The sequence below is a fragment of the Penaeus monodon genome, chromosome 11 (assembly GCF_015228065.2).
Source record: "Penaeus monodon isolate SGIC_2016 chromosome 11, NSTDA_Pmon_1, whole genome shotgun sequence".
In the NCBI taxonomy this organism is placed as follows: domain Eukaryota; kingdom Metazoa; phylum Arthropoda; class Malacostraca; order Decapoda; family Penaeidae; genus Penaeus; species Penaeus monodon.
Genome location: NC_051396.1, coordinates 47,418,636 through 47,431,791, shown reverse-complemented (window position 1 = coordinate 47,431,791; position 13,156 = coordinate 47,418,636). Strand labels below are relative to the sequence as shown.

General features: G+C 37.8%; 1 protein-coding gene across 1 annotated transcript; it reads left to right on the top strand.

The window, feature by feature from the left end:
• The first annotated feature begins 4,597 nt into the window (after positions 1-4,597).
• Positions 4,598-13,054, top strand: LOC119579010 (MPN domain-containing protein-like). Its single transcript, XM_037926699.1, has 10 exons — positions 4,598-4,840; positions 5,729-5,875; positions 6,735-6,825; positions 8,377-8,467; positions 8,673-8,842; positions 8,985-9,105; positions 9,965-10,092; positions 10,325-10,482; positions 10,878-10,970; positions 11,583-13,054. The coding sequence occupies exons 1-10, from the start codon at positions 4,598-4,600 to the stop codon at positions 12,558-12,560; spliced, it is 2,220 nt and encodes a 739-aa protein (XP_037782627.1). The 3' UTR covers positions 12,561-13,054.
• The last annotated feature ends 102 nt before the right edge of the window (positions 13,055-13,156 follow it).

Genomic DNA, 13,156 nt, shown 5'->3' with positions numbered 1-13,156 from the left:
TCTGTGTTTTCTTCTTTGAATATCCTTATTTTTACGGAAAGTAAGCAGTTATTTAATGCTGATTAGCTTTGGTTCTTTAATTAATGAGCTTCTGCGTGTTGGGAAGGGAATATATCCTTTCTAATTACGTACAAATAGTTTTTTTTTCATACTAATTACTTTTCTCTTTTTGTTTTTCTTTTCTTATTGTTATCGAAACAAAGATGCTTTTCTTTTTTAAATGGAGGTTGGTAATTATTCGCTAAGTAGTTGTATCAAGGGTAATTATTCAGCGCCAGCCGGCTAATTATTAAGTGGTTATGGTTGTCATTTTCAAGTGAATTTCATAGATTTTTTTTTTTTTTTTTTGGTTAATTACGTTCACATATATAGTTAACCGAAGCTCCGAATTTAGGGGAGAAAAGGAGGTAATTATCGGCAGTAGGACCTCGTTAAGCTGAAGCCGTCAATCTTCTCTTCATACGTTATGAATATTTTATGCTAATTCCTTGGGCCAGGTTTTCCTTGAGGCCCCAAGCTACTCTGGGTCCAAGTTTAAGTCGGGGGTTAATCCTTTTTAGGCCGGGTTCACGGTGCGTTATCTGGGGGAGTGCGTGAAGCTAGATCCAGAGAATTCTTTTCGTGGATCCTTGATTATATATTCACATGTAATAGGTATCTATAGACCAGGGCTATGCTAGGTTTTTGGAGGGAAATCAGATATTATTAATTAGATTTGTTGTTAGGAATCATCGACGAAGAGAGGCATTGCGATAGGAATTGCAAGGAAATTGGGTGGCTAGATGGCGGAAGTTAGCTTAGGGACTAGGTTTTGAGTGTTGGGACAGAGCCTTTGGTTGCTTATTTAGGTCTATAAGCCCGCTCATGCCAGAATCCAATTGGCGGAAGTTTGCCCGTTAACTTTCTGAGTTGTGGAGGCTGATGCACAGACCTGGGGATTTTGATGAGAGGTCACGGGCTGAGCTTTACTTTGCGCAGACTATTTCTGGTGCGTAATAAGAGTTTTGTTGTGTTTATGTAGGTGGTATTATGTTTTTCTAGATCTCTCCTCAGTCCCATTGTAGATAATTACCAGATATTCTCAGTGAAGAGAGCCTCAGTTTCCCTTTAAGGGTAATTGATGTAAGGAGGAGGTTGTAAATACGTTAGCAACGTGAAGAGATGACACACACTACTGAGGGGATGGCTGCTCCCCTGCATGTTCGAGACATTGTGGTCTTTTAAGGTTTTACAGACTTCTAGATTACTGTTTTAAGCATGACAGGTGTTAAAATCAATACTTTGGCCCAGCCTCCAAATTTTGTTTAGTGTGTTGGTGATATAGAAACTTTGAAATCTTTCGTGGATTTTAGATATCATGTAGCTAACAAGTCATTATTACTGTCTGAGGGAGATAGGCAGACCTTACCATGGACTGACTTCCGTTGACTTGAGCATGTGGGAATGGTGGTGGTACAATACTTAGGGATTTTGTGAACAGAGAAGAATGGTCCATGCATTCAATTTTGAAAATTTTGCTTGTGAAATATTCACAGAGTTAGCAGTCTGGGTTTCAGGTGTACACACAGCAATAGATGACCATTTTGATTTGTAAATTCCACTTTTCCTTTAATAGAGGTATTAATGTAGTGCTACTTACTTTTAATTATGTATTGTGACATTTATATTTTTTTCATTCACACAAGCTGTTGTTGTGATGATAGGAAGAATAAAGAAACAGAATTCTTTATACCTGTTATTCCATAATCAAGTTGTAAAGATATATATGTATATATTTTTTATGATCACATTATCCTCCAACTTGCTGTAGATATTTGTCACTGAAATCTCATTGTTTTCTGCCCCTTATACCCAAATATACCTTAACCTGCATTACTGATAGATGTAAATTCCTGTTCACTTCATGTTATTGTTCTGTTTATGTTATGTAGTTTAGTTCGTTGTTACATCAGATTACTCTATACATGAAAAATTATTTTTGCACTATTTATATTATATACTAATTTCTCTCATCTTAAATCTATCCATAAGATCACTATCAGTTGCTTTAACTTTACACACCCTTACATTGCAAAGAGATGTTTAGTGTCAGTCAGATAAGAATGTTAATCTCACATTTTGATTTGTGTCTTTCATGCTGTTTGTGTCTCCAGATACTGGCCAGTCCTTTGTTGCTTGTTGCATGCTGTGATCTATGTATATGTGCTTCATATTCCTCATTCACTTTAAATCCATCCTTGTCACCATCATAGAAATCATGTTGTTAGAAATGGAGAGAAAAAAATGTATTTATGTAACATCAAAATTAATTTTTAGTGCATAAATATAAGGATCTGTAAAGTGTTGAAAATCTTGTTATAGTATATATATAATACATATATTAAATATAATATTATTAATATAATTTATTATATATTATTTTTTAATTATTAAATATTTTATATAATATTATACATATATTATATATATATTATACATATATTATATTATATATATTATTTTATATTATATATATATAAATATTATATATATTGAAATGATAGTACCTTAACCCTTTGGATTCGGATGCTTCACTGACCGCGTGTGGCCCAAAAATCCGGGTGAGTGGTCCACTCTCATGGGTGTGCAGCTTGTAGGCCAGGTGCACCTGAACACTTGTGGGTGGTGTCAAGACTCCTTGCATCCCCTTTGCAATGTTATTGCTTCTTTTTCCTTATAATTTTTTTTTCCCTCTCTCTCCAAGGTCTATATTTGTTATTTGATATGCTATATCCAGATGGTAATAGAATGTCATCATATCTCCCTAAGTAGTCTTTATCTCAGTGGAATAGTAGTAACAATAACATTTTGTTATTTGGGTCATTAAAAAAAAGTCATTAATAAGAGGTTTTCTGCAATGCAACCTGCACAGCTGGTCACATGGGTAGGGGGCAGGAATAGGATGCTGAGGATGAAAATATTGTCATCCCAGGAGCCAGTGCTCGTCTAGTCATGGCTCTTGCATCATAGGAATGATGTAAGAGCCTTTTCCTAAATGCCCTAGGCGTATAACACCCATTAAGGGCTTTTTGCACTTGTGGTGTGTCATATTTGTCACCCCAGCCTTGAGCCAAAATTCTCACGACAGCAATTTTCCGTTACTCTGGCCCTCAGCCAAATTTTTCCATGACAGCACATGCACATCATCCACCCCTCAAGCCATTTTTTTTTCATGTCATGATGGTCACATCATCCAGATTGAAAGGGTTAATATTGCTAAAGATATTTTGATGAAGGGTAAGCCAAGCAGGCAGTGTTTACTCAGGATTTGACTGAGGCCGTGCTTTTCCGTGAATGTCACTGTTGAACTTGTCGTAGATAGCTTGGCATGTGTACAAGCGTGAGAGTTATGTTGCATATGATGTGATTTAGTTTTGAATGTTTACATTTTTTATTTTCTGAGATTTTGATAGATGAAGGTAATAGCTTATAGCTACCAGGCTGTGCATATTCTTACATTGTAGCTGTATCCCAGTAAAGTTGATTTTCATATATTAAGTTGCAAGTTAATCTGACATAAGGAAATATCATTTCTATTGTAAACACTCTGAATAAAAGAACATGTAATTTGCGTGTGGGGGCTGTGGTGCTTAAAAGTGTTTTTCTCCATAACTGAGTTTTGATCTTTTTTCTTAAAATAGTTCCTTTGTGTTTATGTCCTCCCATATAAAAACCCCAGTGGTTTCTGAGTTGTTGTATCTGTGTTGCCGAGTTTAGAAAATATATCTGGTAGCTAAATCCTTTTCTTATTTTGTTTAATTTTATGCCAAGTATATATGTTTTGAATGTTATTATTAGGTTTAAAAAAAGAAGCCAGAAGAATTTTTTTTATCCTGTTATTGTGATGTTTTTTGTTGGTATATATGTTATTTGATTTCTGTACAGATGCAAAATATGTAGGCACTTAATTCTGTCTTGACTTTGTTTTGTCATGCACTCTCTTGTAGTTAAGCATGTATAAAGACTGATAGAGATAAGTTGTATGTTTTATCCTTTTTCTCTGTAGATGATATAACACGTGGAATGTTGACCTAAAATAGGTATGCTGTGATACCCATTGTTAAAAAGGACTTGGGAAAGCATGTAAATGGAGACAATGTTATTTGAGTTTTATGACCTTGATTATTATATGATATATTGTCAATATAAAGGAGAATTGACCTAGGGTGAGGCCTTTTGCAACTGTGCAAAGCCTACCATCTTGGTATGCGTTCAAGTGTGACATCATCTCATTGCCCATTAATTCCTTGATATGTTTCACCATTTTACAATTGGTTTGGCTGTTGTGTTGGGGATTTTGTTTCTGTTTCATTTTGAGTAGTTGGAGATCAACATCAAGCTTTTGTTAATTTGGAATGGCTTCTTAATGGTTTTTACGTTTTGCCTGTGATCCTCCTTTGGGGTGTCCCTTTGTTCTACCTTTTGTGTGGGTGAAATAGAGCAGCAGCCACGTTACCCTGCGCCGACGGACATCCAGCCAAATCATCAGGAATTTAATGTTGTAATGATTTTCAGGCGTTGAAAGATAAAAAATACTAATTCAGTTGCAAGCTTAAAGATGTCAGTTGAGCCTTCTACTCATGAAGAAATCCAGATTGATGATGAGGTAGAAGAGATTGATGAGGAGGAAGAGGAAGAGGATGAGGTAGATGAGGACGAGGAAGTAGACGAAGAAGAGGAAGAAGAGGAGGTTGAGGAGGTGACTCATGGTAGGAGCACGGGCAGAGGTCTGACCTTGAAGACTCTTGTGAAGGAGCGGGTCTTACAGCCTGGCGAGGGACTTATGACCATCAACTATCTGGTAAGGTTGTGGTGGGCCCCACCGAGACCTTTCACACTAGACCTATGCCCACTCATACCATAAGGAGTCAGTTCCACAGAGAGAGGGAGAGGCGTCCTCACATGGTCAGATTCATTGATGTGTTGGCGGTGATTTGACTGCACTTGCTAACTTCTGCTTCTATTTCTTATTTTCCTTGTCTTAACAGGTTTTTTTCTTAACCTGTGAAGAACCATGTTCTGATGGTTTGTTTAGGGCACGTAAAAGCTGTCAAGCCACGTGCCCTTATGTCAGGGCATTAGAAAGCATGTTTAGGGACCAACTACTCAAAACGAAGCAGTGCAATTGATGCCCAATTGTAAATCCCTCACCAGCCCAAGTTTTCAAAATGCTAAAGGTTGATATAATTAGAGTAAGTCCTTACTTACATTTTTTTCAGGTACCTTTATATGTTTTTTGAGAAGAGCCAAATTATCTTTTATTAAAACAAGCTTTTATGAGTTGTAACATTCCTTTAAAGGTAGAAGAAGATCCTAACCTAGCTCTCCTGTTAATATAGCTTCCTGCATAAGTCTGCACATACTCTCTTGTTTATATGTTCACTTGTAAATGTTATATAGACATTCAGTCAGTTTTGCCTACACACACATGTACACACATACCCACACATACATACACAGGCCCATACACATACAAGGATCCATATGACATATATAATACCTTCAAAATGCATTTTAACAAAAGACAATTGGAATTCTTAACAAATATGTTATGGGTACAAGTGCCAGAGGAGGCAATTCATGCAGCATCATGCATCATTAGAAAGTGTGGCATAATAGATCTCCTTTTTTGTTATTTCCTATCATTAAGTGTGTAGAAGCTGACTGGGTTTGTCCTGCACTCTTTCAGGGTAACAAGTTCAAAGGAGACTTACTGCCAGATGGGAGAATCAAGTCACAGGAGACCAGCAAGATTTTTGGGACACCAAGCGCGTGGGCCATTTATTGCAAGAAGATAGTCAATCCGGATAAGAAGTCGGGCTGCGGTTGGGCGTCTGTGAGTTGATGGATTATCTTGTGTTTCTGCCTATGCTATCAGTAGGTCTGCTCAATCCTGATAGGTAGTTTTGACTGTGATGTAAGTTGATGGATATATTATTGTAAGTTTTGACTTATACTAGTAGGTGGGTCTGGTTTGTTCAAATGGGTTAACTGGATTAAATTCTAATTCTGTTGTTTTATAGATTCTTTCTTCTAGGAAGGAAGGCTTTGCTGAATATGTGTTGGTAAATCTGCAAAGAAAGTTCTCTCTCTCTCTCTCTCTCTCTCTCTCTCTCTCTCTCTCTCTCTCTCTCTCTCTCTCTCTCTCTCTCTCTCTCTCTCTCTCTCTCTTCTCTCTCTCTCTCTCTCTGTCTCTCTCTCGTCTCTCTCTGGTCTCTCTCTCTCTCTCTCTCTCTTCTCTCTTCTCTCTCTCTCTCTCTCTCTCTCCCCTCCTCTCTCCTCCTCTCTCTCTCTCTCGTGTCTCCTCTCTCCTTCTCTCTCTCTCTCTCTCTCTCTCTCTCTTCCTCTGTCTCTCTCTCTCTCTCTCTCTCTCTCTCTCTTCTCTCTCTCTCTCTCTCTCTCTCTCTGTCTCTCTCTCTCTCCTCACTCCTCTCATCTCACTCCTCCTCTCTCTCTCACTCACTCACTCACTCATCTCCTCTCTCACTCTCTCACTCTCTCTCTCTCTCTCTCTCTTCTCTCTCCTCCTCCTCTCTCTCTCTCTCTCTCTCTCCTCTCCTCCCCTCTCTCTCTCTCCTCTCTCTCTTCTCTCTCTCCTCTCTCTCTCTCTCTCTCTCTCTCTCTCTCTCTCTCTCTCTCTCTCTATCTCTCTTTCCAATATGCATTAATTTTTTTCTTCAATAATTGCCTTGCAGGTTCGCTACCGAGGGAAGAAGTTAGATTCCTACAAGAACAATTGGTATAGGCAGAAGAGGATTGAATTCGAGAAGGAAGGCGAGGCACTGGGTAAGATATGTTTATATGTATTAACCTTTGAACTGATTATCTGTATTAAAGATCCCGGATTGTTCTCGTATTTATTTGATATTTATTTTATAAAGGGATTAATACGTTTGACTTTCTTAACAACATAGTTAGTAATTCATTTCAGTATAAATGATTTTATACTGATTCCTTTCTCATGTGAATTGTCGCTGACAGATTGTATTGTGTTTATTTGATATTTATTTTATAAAGGGATTAATACGTTTGACTTTCTCAACATCATAACTAGTAATTCAACTTGCTTAGGCCTATGTCAGTATCTTTTTAGTAAACTGATAAAGATATAGAATATGTATTTGTTGTCACAAGTTGCTGTATCTCCCTAAACAGTGATTTTTCATCATCATCATCATCATCATCATCATCATCATCATCATCATCATCATCATCATCATCATCATCATCATCATCATCATCATCATCATCATCATCATCATCATCATCATCATCATCATCATCATCATCATCATCATCATCATCATCATCATCATCAATGTGATTTATAGCAATTTGCATCAAATGTTTCTGACTGACTAAAATATATGAATTATGATATATGGTGCAAGAGGAAGATGGTGTGGTGTGGAGATTGGTAAGAATTTAAGTAATACACAAGAGATGATAGCTATAATGTTCTTTCCTTTTCTTAAAAGCTGGTAGTGTTATAGCAAGTATAGAGTTGAGTGAAAATACTTTGAATGTTGAGGATATATGTAATTCTTTGATTTTGTTGATAAAAGAAACAAATTTCCCAAATGAGGCTTTTGACCATGATTTATGCTTTTCCAAGGAGGCTAAGAGGATTTCTCTCTCTCTCTCTCTCTCTCTCTCTCTCTCTCTCTCTCTCTCTCTCTCTCTCTCTCTCTCTTTCTCTCTCTCTCCCTCTCTGTCTCTTTCTCTCTGTCTCTCTTTCTCTGTCTTCTCTCTCTCTTCTCTCTCTTCTCTCTCTCTCTCTCTCTCTCTCTCTCTCTCTCTCTCTCTCTCTCTCTCTCTCTCTCTCTCTCTCTCTCTCTCTCTCTCTCTCTTTGTTTTGTATGAATGTTATATGAAGGATATCTGGGGTTATGATCCAAAATAGGTGTCACAGATCTGATGGTGTGTGTGTGTGTGTGTGTGTGTGTGTGTGTGTGTGTGTGTGTGTGTGTGTGTGTGTGTGTGTGTGTGTGTGTGTGTGTGTGTGTGTGTGTGTGTGTGTGTGTGTGTTTGTTTGTTTGTTTGAGACAGACATAGATAGACTGTCTGTCTGTCTATCTATCTCTGTCTGTCTATTTGCCTTTGTGACTGTCTCTGTGTGTGTGTTTGTGCAGCTGCAGGAACCTTATCTTTCATTCACCTGATATGGAGTCTGCTGGAGTCTTTGAAAGTGAGTAGCTGTGTATTAGAACACACACTTGCACATCTAAGTACCCAGACACACATCTACATCCACATTATGTATGCTCAATGATACTCACATTTATACATTTTGATATACCTGATATGCCTTACCGTGCTTCGCTTGTTTTCATACAGATGAAGAAGAGATGACGGACAGCGATAGCGATGGCCCTCACGAGCAGGAGATCGTGGAATTTGAGCTCATTGGCAACAGGCATCCGAACCAGTGAGTATTTGTTTTTTTCTTTGTTGTTTTACGGTTTCTGAAACTGACGATAATTTTTTTTCATTCTTTCTTTCAATTTCTGGGTGTGGGTGTGTGGAAGAGTGACTAGAATATTTCGAAATGTTGTTTGAATATATAATTTGTGAATAGACATGGTAACCTTTTTTCATTTATTTATATATATATATATTTTGTTTCCCCCTAGTGACATGAATACAATGGTTGAGCTGACCTCCTTCCAGTCCATTGGTCGAATGCAGCCCTTTACAGTGACTATGTCTTCGTCAGCCATGGCTATGATAGACATTCACGCTCACCTGACTACTTCTGAGGTGGTGGGTTACTTGGCCGGACAGTGGGATGTCACTAACCATAGTAAGTCTTCTGTGCTGTTCTTGTGTTCTTCATAGTAAGTCTTGTGTGTTCTGGAGACAAATTATGAAAAGGTTGTTATAACTGTGAGAACTCTTTTCGAGTAAAGCAAGTTACTCAATCGGTTTTTGATTGCTTGTTTCAGATTTGATTGTGTCTCATGCCATGCCAGTCAGATGTCGTCTGGGCGACGGGGAAAAGGGTCGTGCAGTGGAGCAAGCGCTGTATGCAGAAATGGAGAAATTGAATCTCTCATTAGTTGGCTGGTAGGCAGCTTCAAGGGAAAGTTAGTGTTCTTTCTTTTCCTTTTTTTTCTTCCCTCAAGAAGAGTTATGTTATGAAGAGTTTCATCTGCAGGGGATCCCTGCTGTTCGTCGATAATGTGGACCAGGAAAATAAGATGAATAATGATTCAATGAATGGTGACGCAGAATATCCTATTTAATAGGACCGTAATATCCAGTGGTTTGCTATATAGTTTATATGTATATCTTATACTAAAGAGAGAGATACCTACATTTTATTTAAGAAGGTTAATGCAAAAGGGAATTGCAAGTGTTTGATGTGAAAATAGGTGTGATTATTGCTAATACCACATAAGGTCTGAGGGGGGTGTGGTCTGTTGGTGTGTGATGGAGATGATGGAATGAGGTTCTGGCTATACACAGGTAGCCTGGAAGTGATCATCACCTTTTTACGTCAACTTTCTCATCTTCCTTTTCAACTAGGTTTCTTGCAAAGGAATAAGGAGTGGTTGAGGGGGATGGGTGAGGATCATCATGCATTCCCTGTTCAATATGACACCCATGATTGCCCATTATCAGTGGCGTGCTTGACACTTATTCCTCATTACTATTTCCATCTTAACTAGTGTAACCATAATGTGAAAACCCTTAGCTTTGGTTGGCTTTGCATCAGCTATTCATTAATGAGTCCGGGATGTAAATAAATCAACACTAACCCTCAACTTGAGAGTGTGTTGTTAGAGTGGCATCATTCCATCTTAATGGCGGTAATATCATAATTTGAGGAATTAGGCCAAAGGAAGAAGTACTCTGTTGAATTGAAAGGTATTTAGCCTTTTGATATTTAAAAAAAATATATTTTTGTGCTTATTACTTACAGGTACCACACACATCCATTTTCACCACCTTTGCCGAGCCTGCGGGATATTGATTCTCAGCTCGAGTACGAAATGAAGATGAAAGGTTCAAATGATGCTAGCTACACACCCTGTATAGGGATTATTGTATGTAAGTACAACCTATTGCCAGCAGCATTTGAATAAACACTTGTTTCTAGATAATGTGCAATATTTGGAATCATATGGTATATATTCTGTACTCATTTAAGAAATGTTGGGTGAAACAATTAATTATGATAGTGAACGTCTGCAACCTCCTTATATTAGATACTGACTGACTCTTAGGGATCACCCAGAGAAAGGCAAGATAAGCAACTTTCATTTTATTTGACTCTCCATAGCCCCTTATGTACGAGGAGGAGGGCAGGGTATGAGTGCCAGCGGCTTCTGGGTGATGCCACCTCCAGAGCACAAGCCGCAAGAGTATGGAAGGCCCATGAGTATCCAGTTCACCATTGTGCAAGATGCTTTTATTCCCAAGGAGGCTCTCTATCATGTGGTATTGCTTTAATGCATTGAAAGTGATGTTATATTGTGCTTGTATTTTAGAATGAGAGATGGAGAGAGAGAGAATAAGTGAGTGTTTCATGATATGTGAGGTTAAATATTTGTTGTTGGTTCCCCTCACAGAGAGATAGATAAAGCTTTGATAGATGTGGGGTTGTTTGTATAGTTTGCAAGTATAAGAGGCAGGGTGTAGAGTTTTCATCTGTTAACTAGAATGAATAAACTTAGTTTTTTTTGTTATTTCATGTTTTAAAGCAGCCTGTATTTCTTGAAAATTTCAACTATAGATTCATGGAAATTTTGCTTTTGTAGTATTTTATTGGGTTGAAAAAGTGAAGGATCAATATTATATTTGCTTTATCTAAACAATTTTTCTTCTCTTCACAGCGGGACACGGTGCGATTTTACAAAGACTCGCCAGATTCCGTTATTTTCACAGACATCTTCCAAGACCGCTTTACGTACTGGGACAAACTGAAGGCAAGTGTGAGGATTTTTCTGTGACGGGTTGTTGCTTATGAGCATCCAAATCCCAGTTTTAGTGACTCTTAAACCCATTCTCCTTTTTCTTCAGTGAAATTTAACTACAGGTATTCTTTATTGGCATTTAGGGGAACAGTGTCTTACTAGTGTAGTTGTATTTTATTCATAATTAATTTTGTAAAGTGGTGTATACATTTTATTATGTGCAAGGATTATATCTTGATTCATTAGGCATGGTCATATTGCTAGTTCAGTTCGGATTTTTTTTTCAGTTCTCTCAAAGGTTAAAAGTAGAGTGAAAGAAGTTTTTATTTTATATGTATGAAGTTTAAGAGAAATTATGTTGTAATTTATTCCAGATGAGGAAATATTGAACTAATATTTATACTTACTGTATAGTGACTCATGTGAAGTTTGGTGTTTGATTATAACATATTGACACTTATTAAAACAATAGCCTAGTCATTTTTCAGATCCATCTCACGCAGATAAAGACAGTGATGTTTTAGCTTGTACTTCAGTAATTTACCATCAGTACATTTTAAGAATATGAATAATTTTAAGTAATATCTATTTTTTTATTATTATTTTTTTTTTTCACTCCTACAGACTGCAATTCGACTGTGTGTTCCAAAAGACCATTATGCGCCACTGCTTGATTGCTTGGCAAAACTTTTAGAGTTGAAGAATTATGTCCCTGAACCAGCCACCCCAGGACCAAAGTCAAAATCATCTTCTGAACCAGAAGCAGAGGTTTCTGCCGAAGTGATTCCGATAGAGTCTCAGCAAACTCCAAGTAATTCTGTTTCCATAACCCCAGTGGACAAACCGAGAACCTCTCCAGAGGTTGTTAATAGCATCAGAGTTGTGGATCCTGACGTGCTGATGGAACCACCAAAGACCGTATCTCCTCCAAGTACCCAGGTGTCTGAACCTGTGCATCCTGATGTAGTCTCTGCCATGGAAACTCCAGCTTCAACTGAGGTGGTGGATGTGTCAGTTGAGAAGGAAAGGCTGTTGAATCAGGAGCAGAGGCACAGCCCACCCGAGCCCAAGCAGCTGAGCGACTATGAGCACCACCATCCCTATCACCGCCACAGCCCTCCTCCATACAAGCCGCCTTCACAGGAGCACTTGAACCAGGAACGGAAGCAGGACCAGCAACCGGAATACATTGAGGATCCGGTTTACGAGCAGTACCAGCATAGTCAACAGATGAAAGAGTATCAGTACGATAAAAAGCACGAATATATGCACGACATGCAGGAGGATTACCGAGAGGAAATGATCGATGAATTCCGACCACCACCACCCAATTACCATCAACATCATTTTACAGTATCGTCAAGTTACGAACCACCACCCCCTCTAAATGACCACTATAAACATGATGAACCCAAAATACTGCATACTTCTGAAGATAGGGTGCTAGAATCTCAGTCCGAAGAGACTCACATACCAGCTCACTACCCAGAGAACCTTGCCCGAGACCCCTGGGGAGGCCAGAGTCACCTCGATGTTCCCCAGCAGGTTTCGGTGGGAGAAAATGAACCCATGCAACAGATGGATGTGGATTCTCTCTCATAAATGCCTCGCTCCAATATCTTCCAATTTTTTTTTTTTTTTTTTTTTTTTTTTTCTTTCTTTTTTTTTCTTTAATATTGTATTACAGGTTTAGGTAAAGGAATTTTAATTAATTAGTAAATGAACACCAGAATATACAGAGAAATACTGCCATAGTAATCAGTCTGTCATGCAGTCTCATAATACTAATAACATAGTATATATGTTTAGTCTTTGCTGTTGGCTGTCAGAAATAAAATTTGCATGTCATTTTAAGCTGTCATGGAACTATATAAAGTTTGTGGTATGTTGTGATAAAGATTAAACAGAACTAGGCTTTTACTGTATAAGAATGATATAAGATCTCATATGCCCATGCAATATTCCACTTAATTTCTGTTTGGCCATTTCCTTATTTGTATTACAAAATATGCATTTTATATACTTAGAAAACAATAGATTTTATTTATTTACGTGTAAAGCATGTACTAGCTGTAACATTAAATTTTTTTTTTATTGAAGTGATCTTCTTATACCTCTGGTGCTCACAGTTAAAAATGATCATTAGTAATTCATTTTAAAATGTTCAAAGGATAGATTTTAAATCATGTAGATAGCCA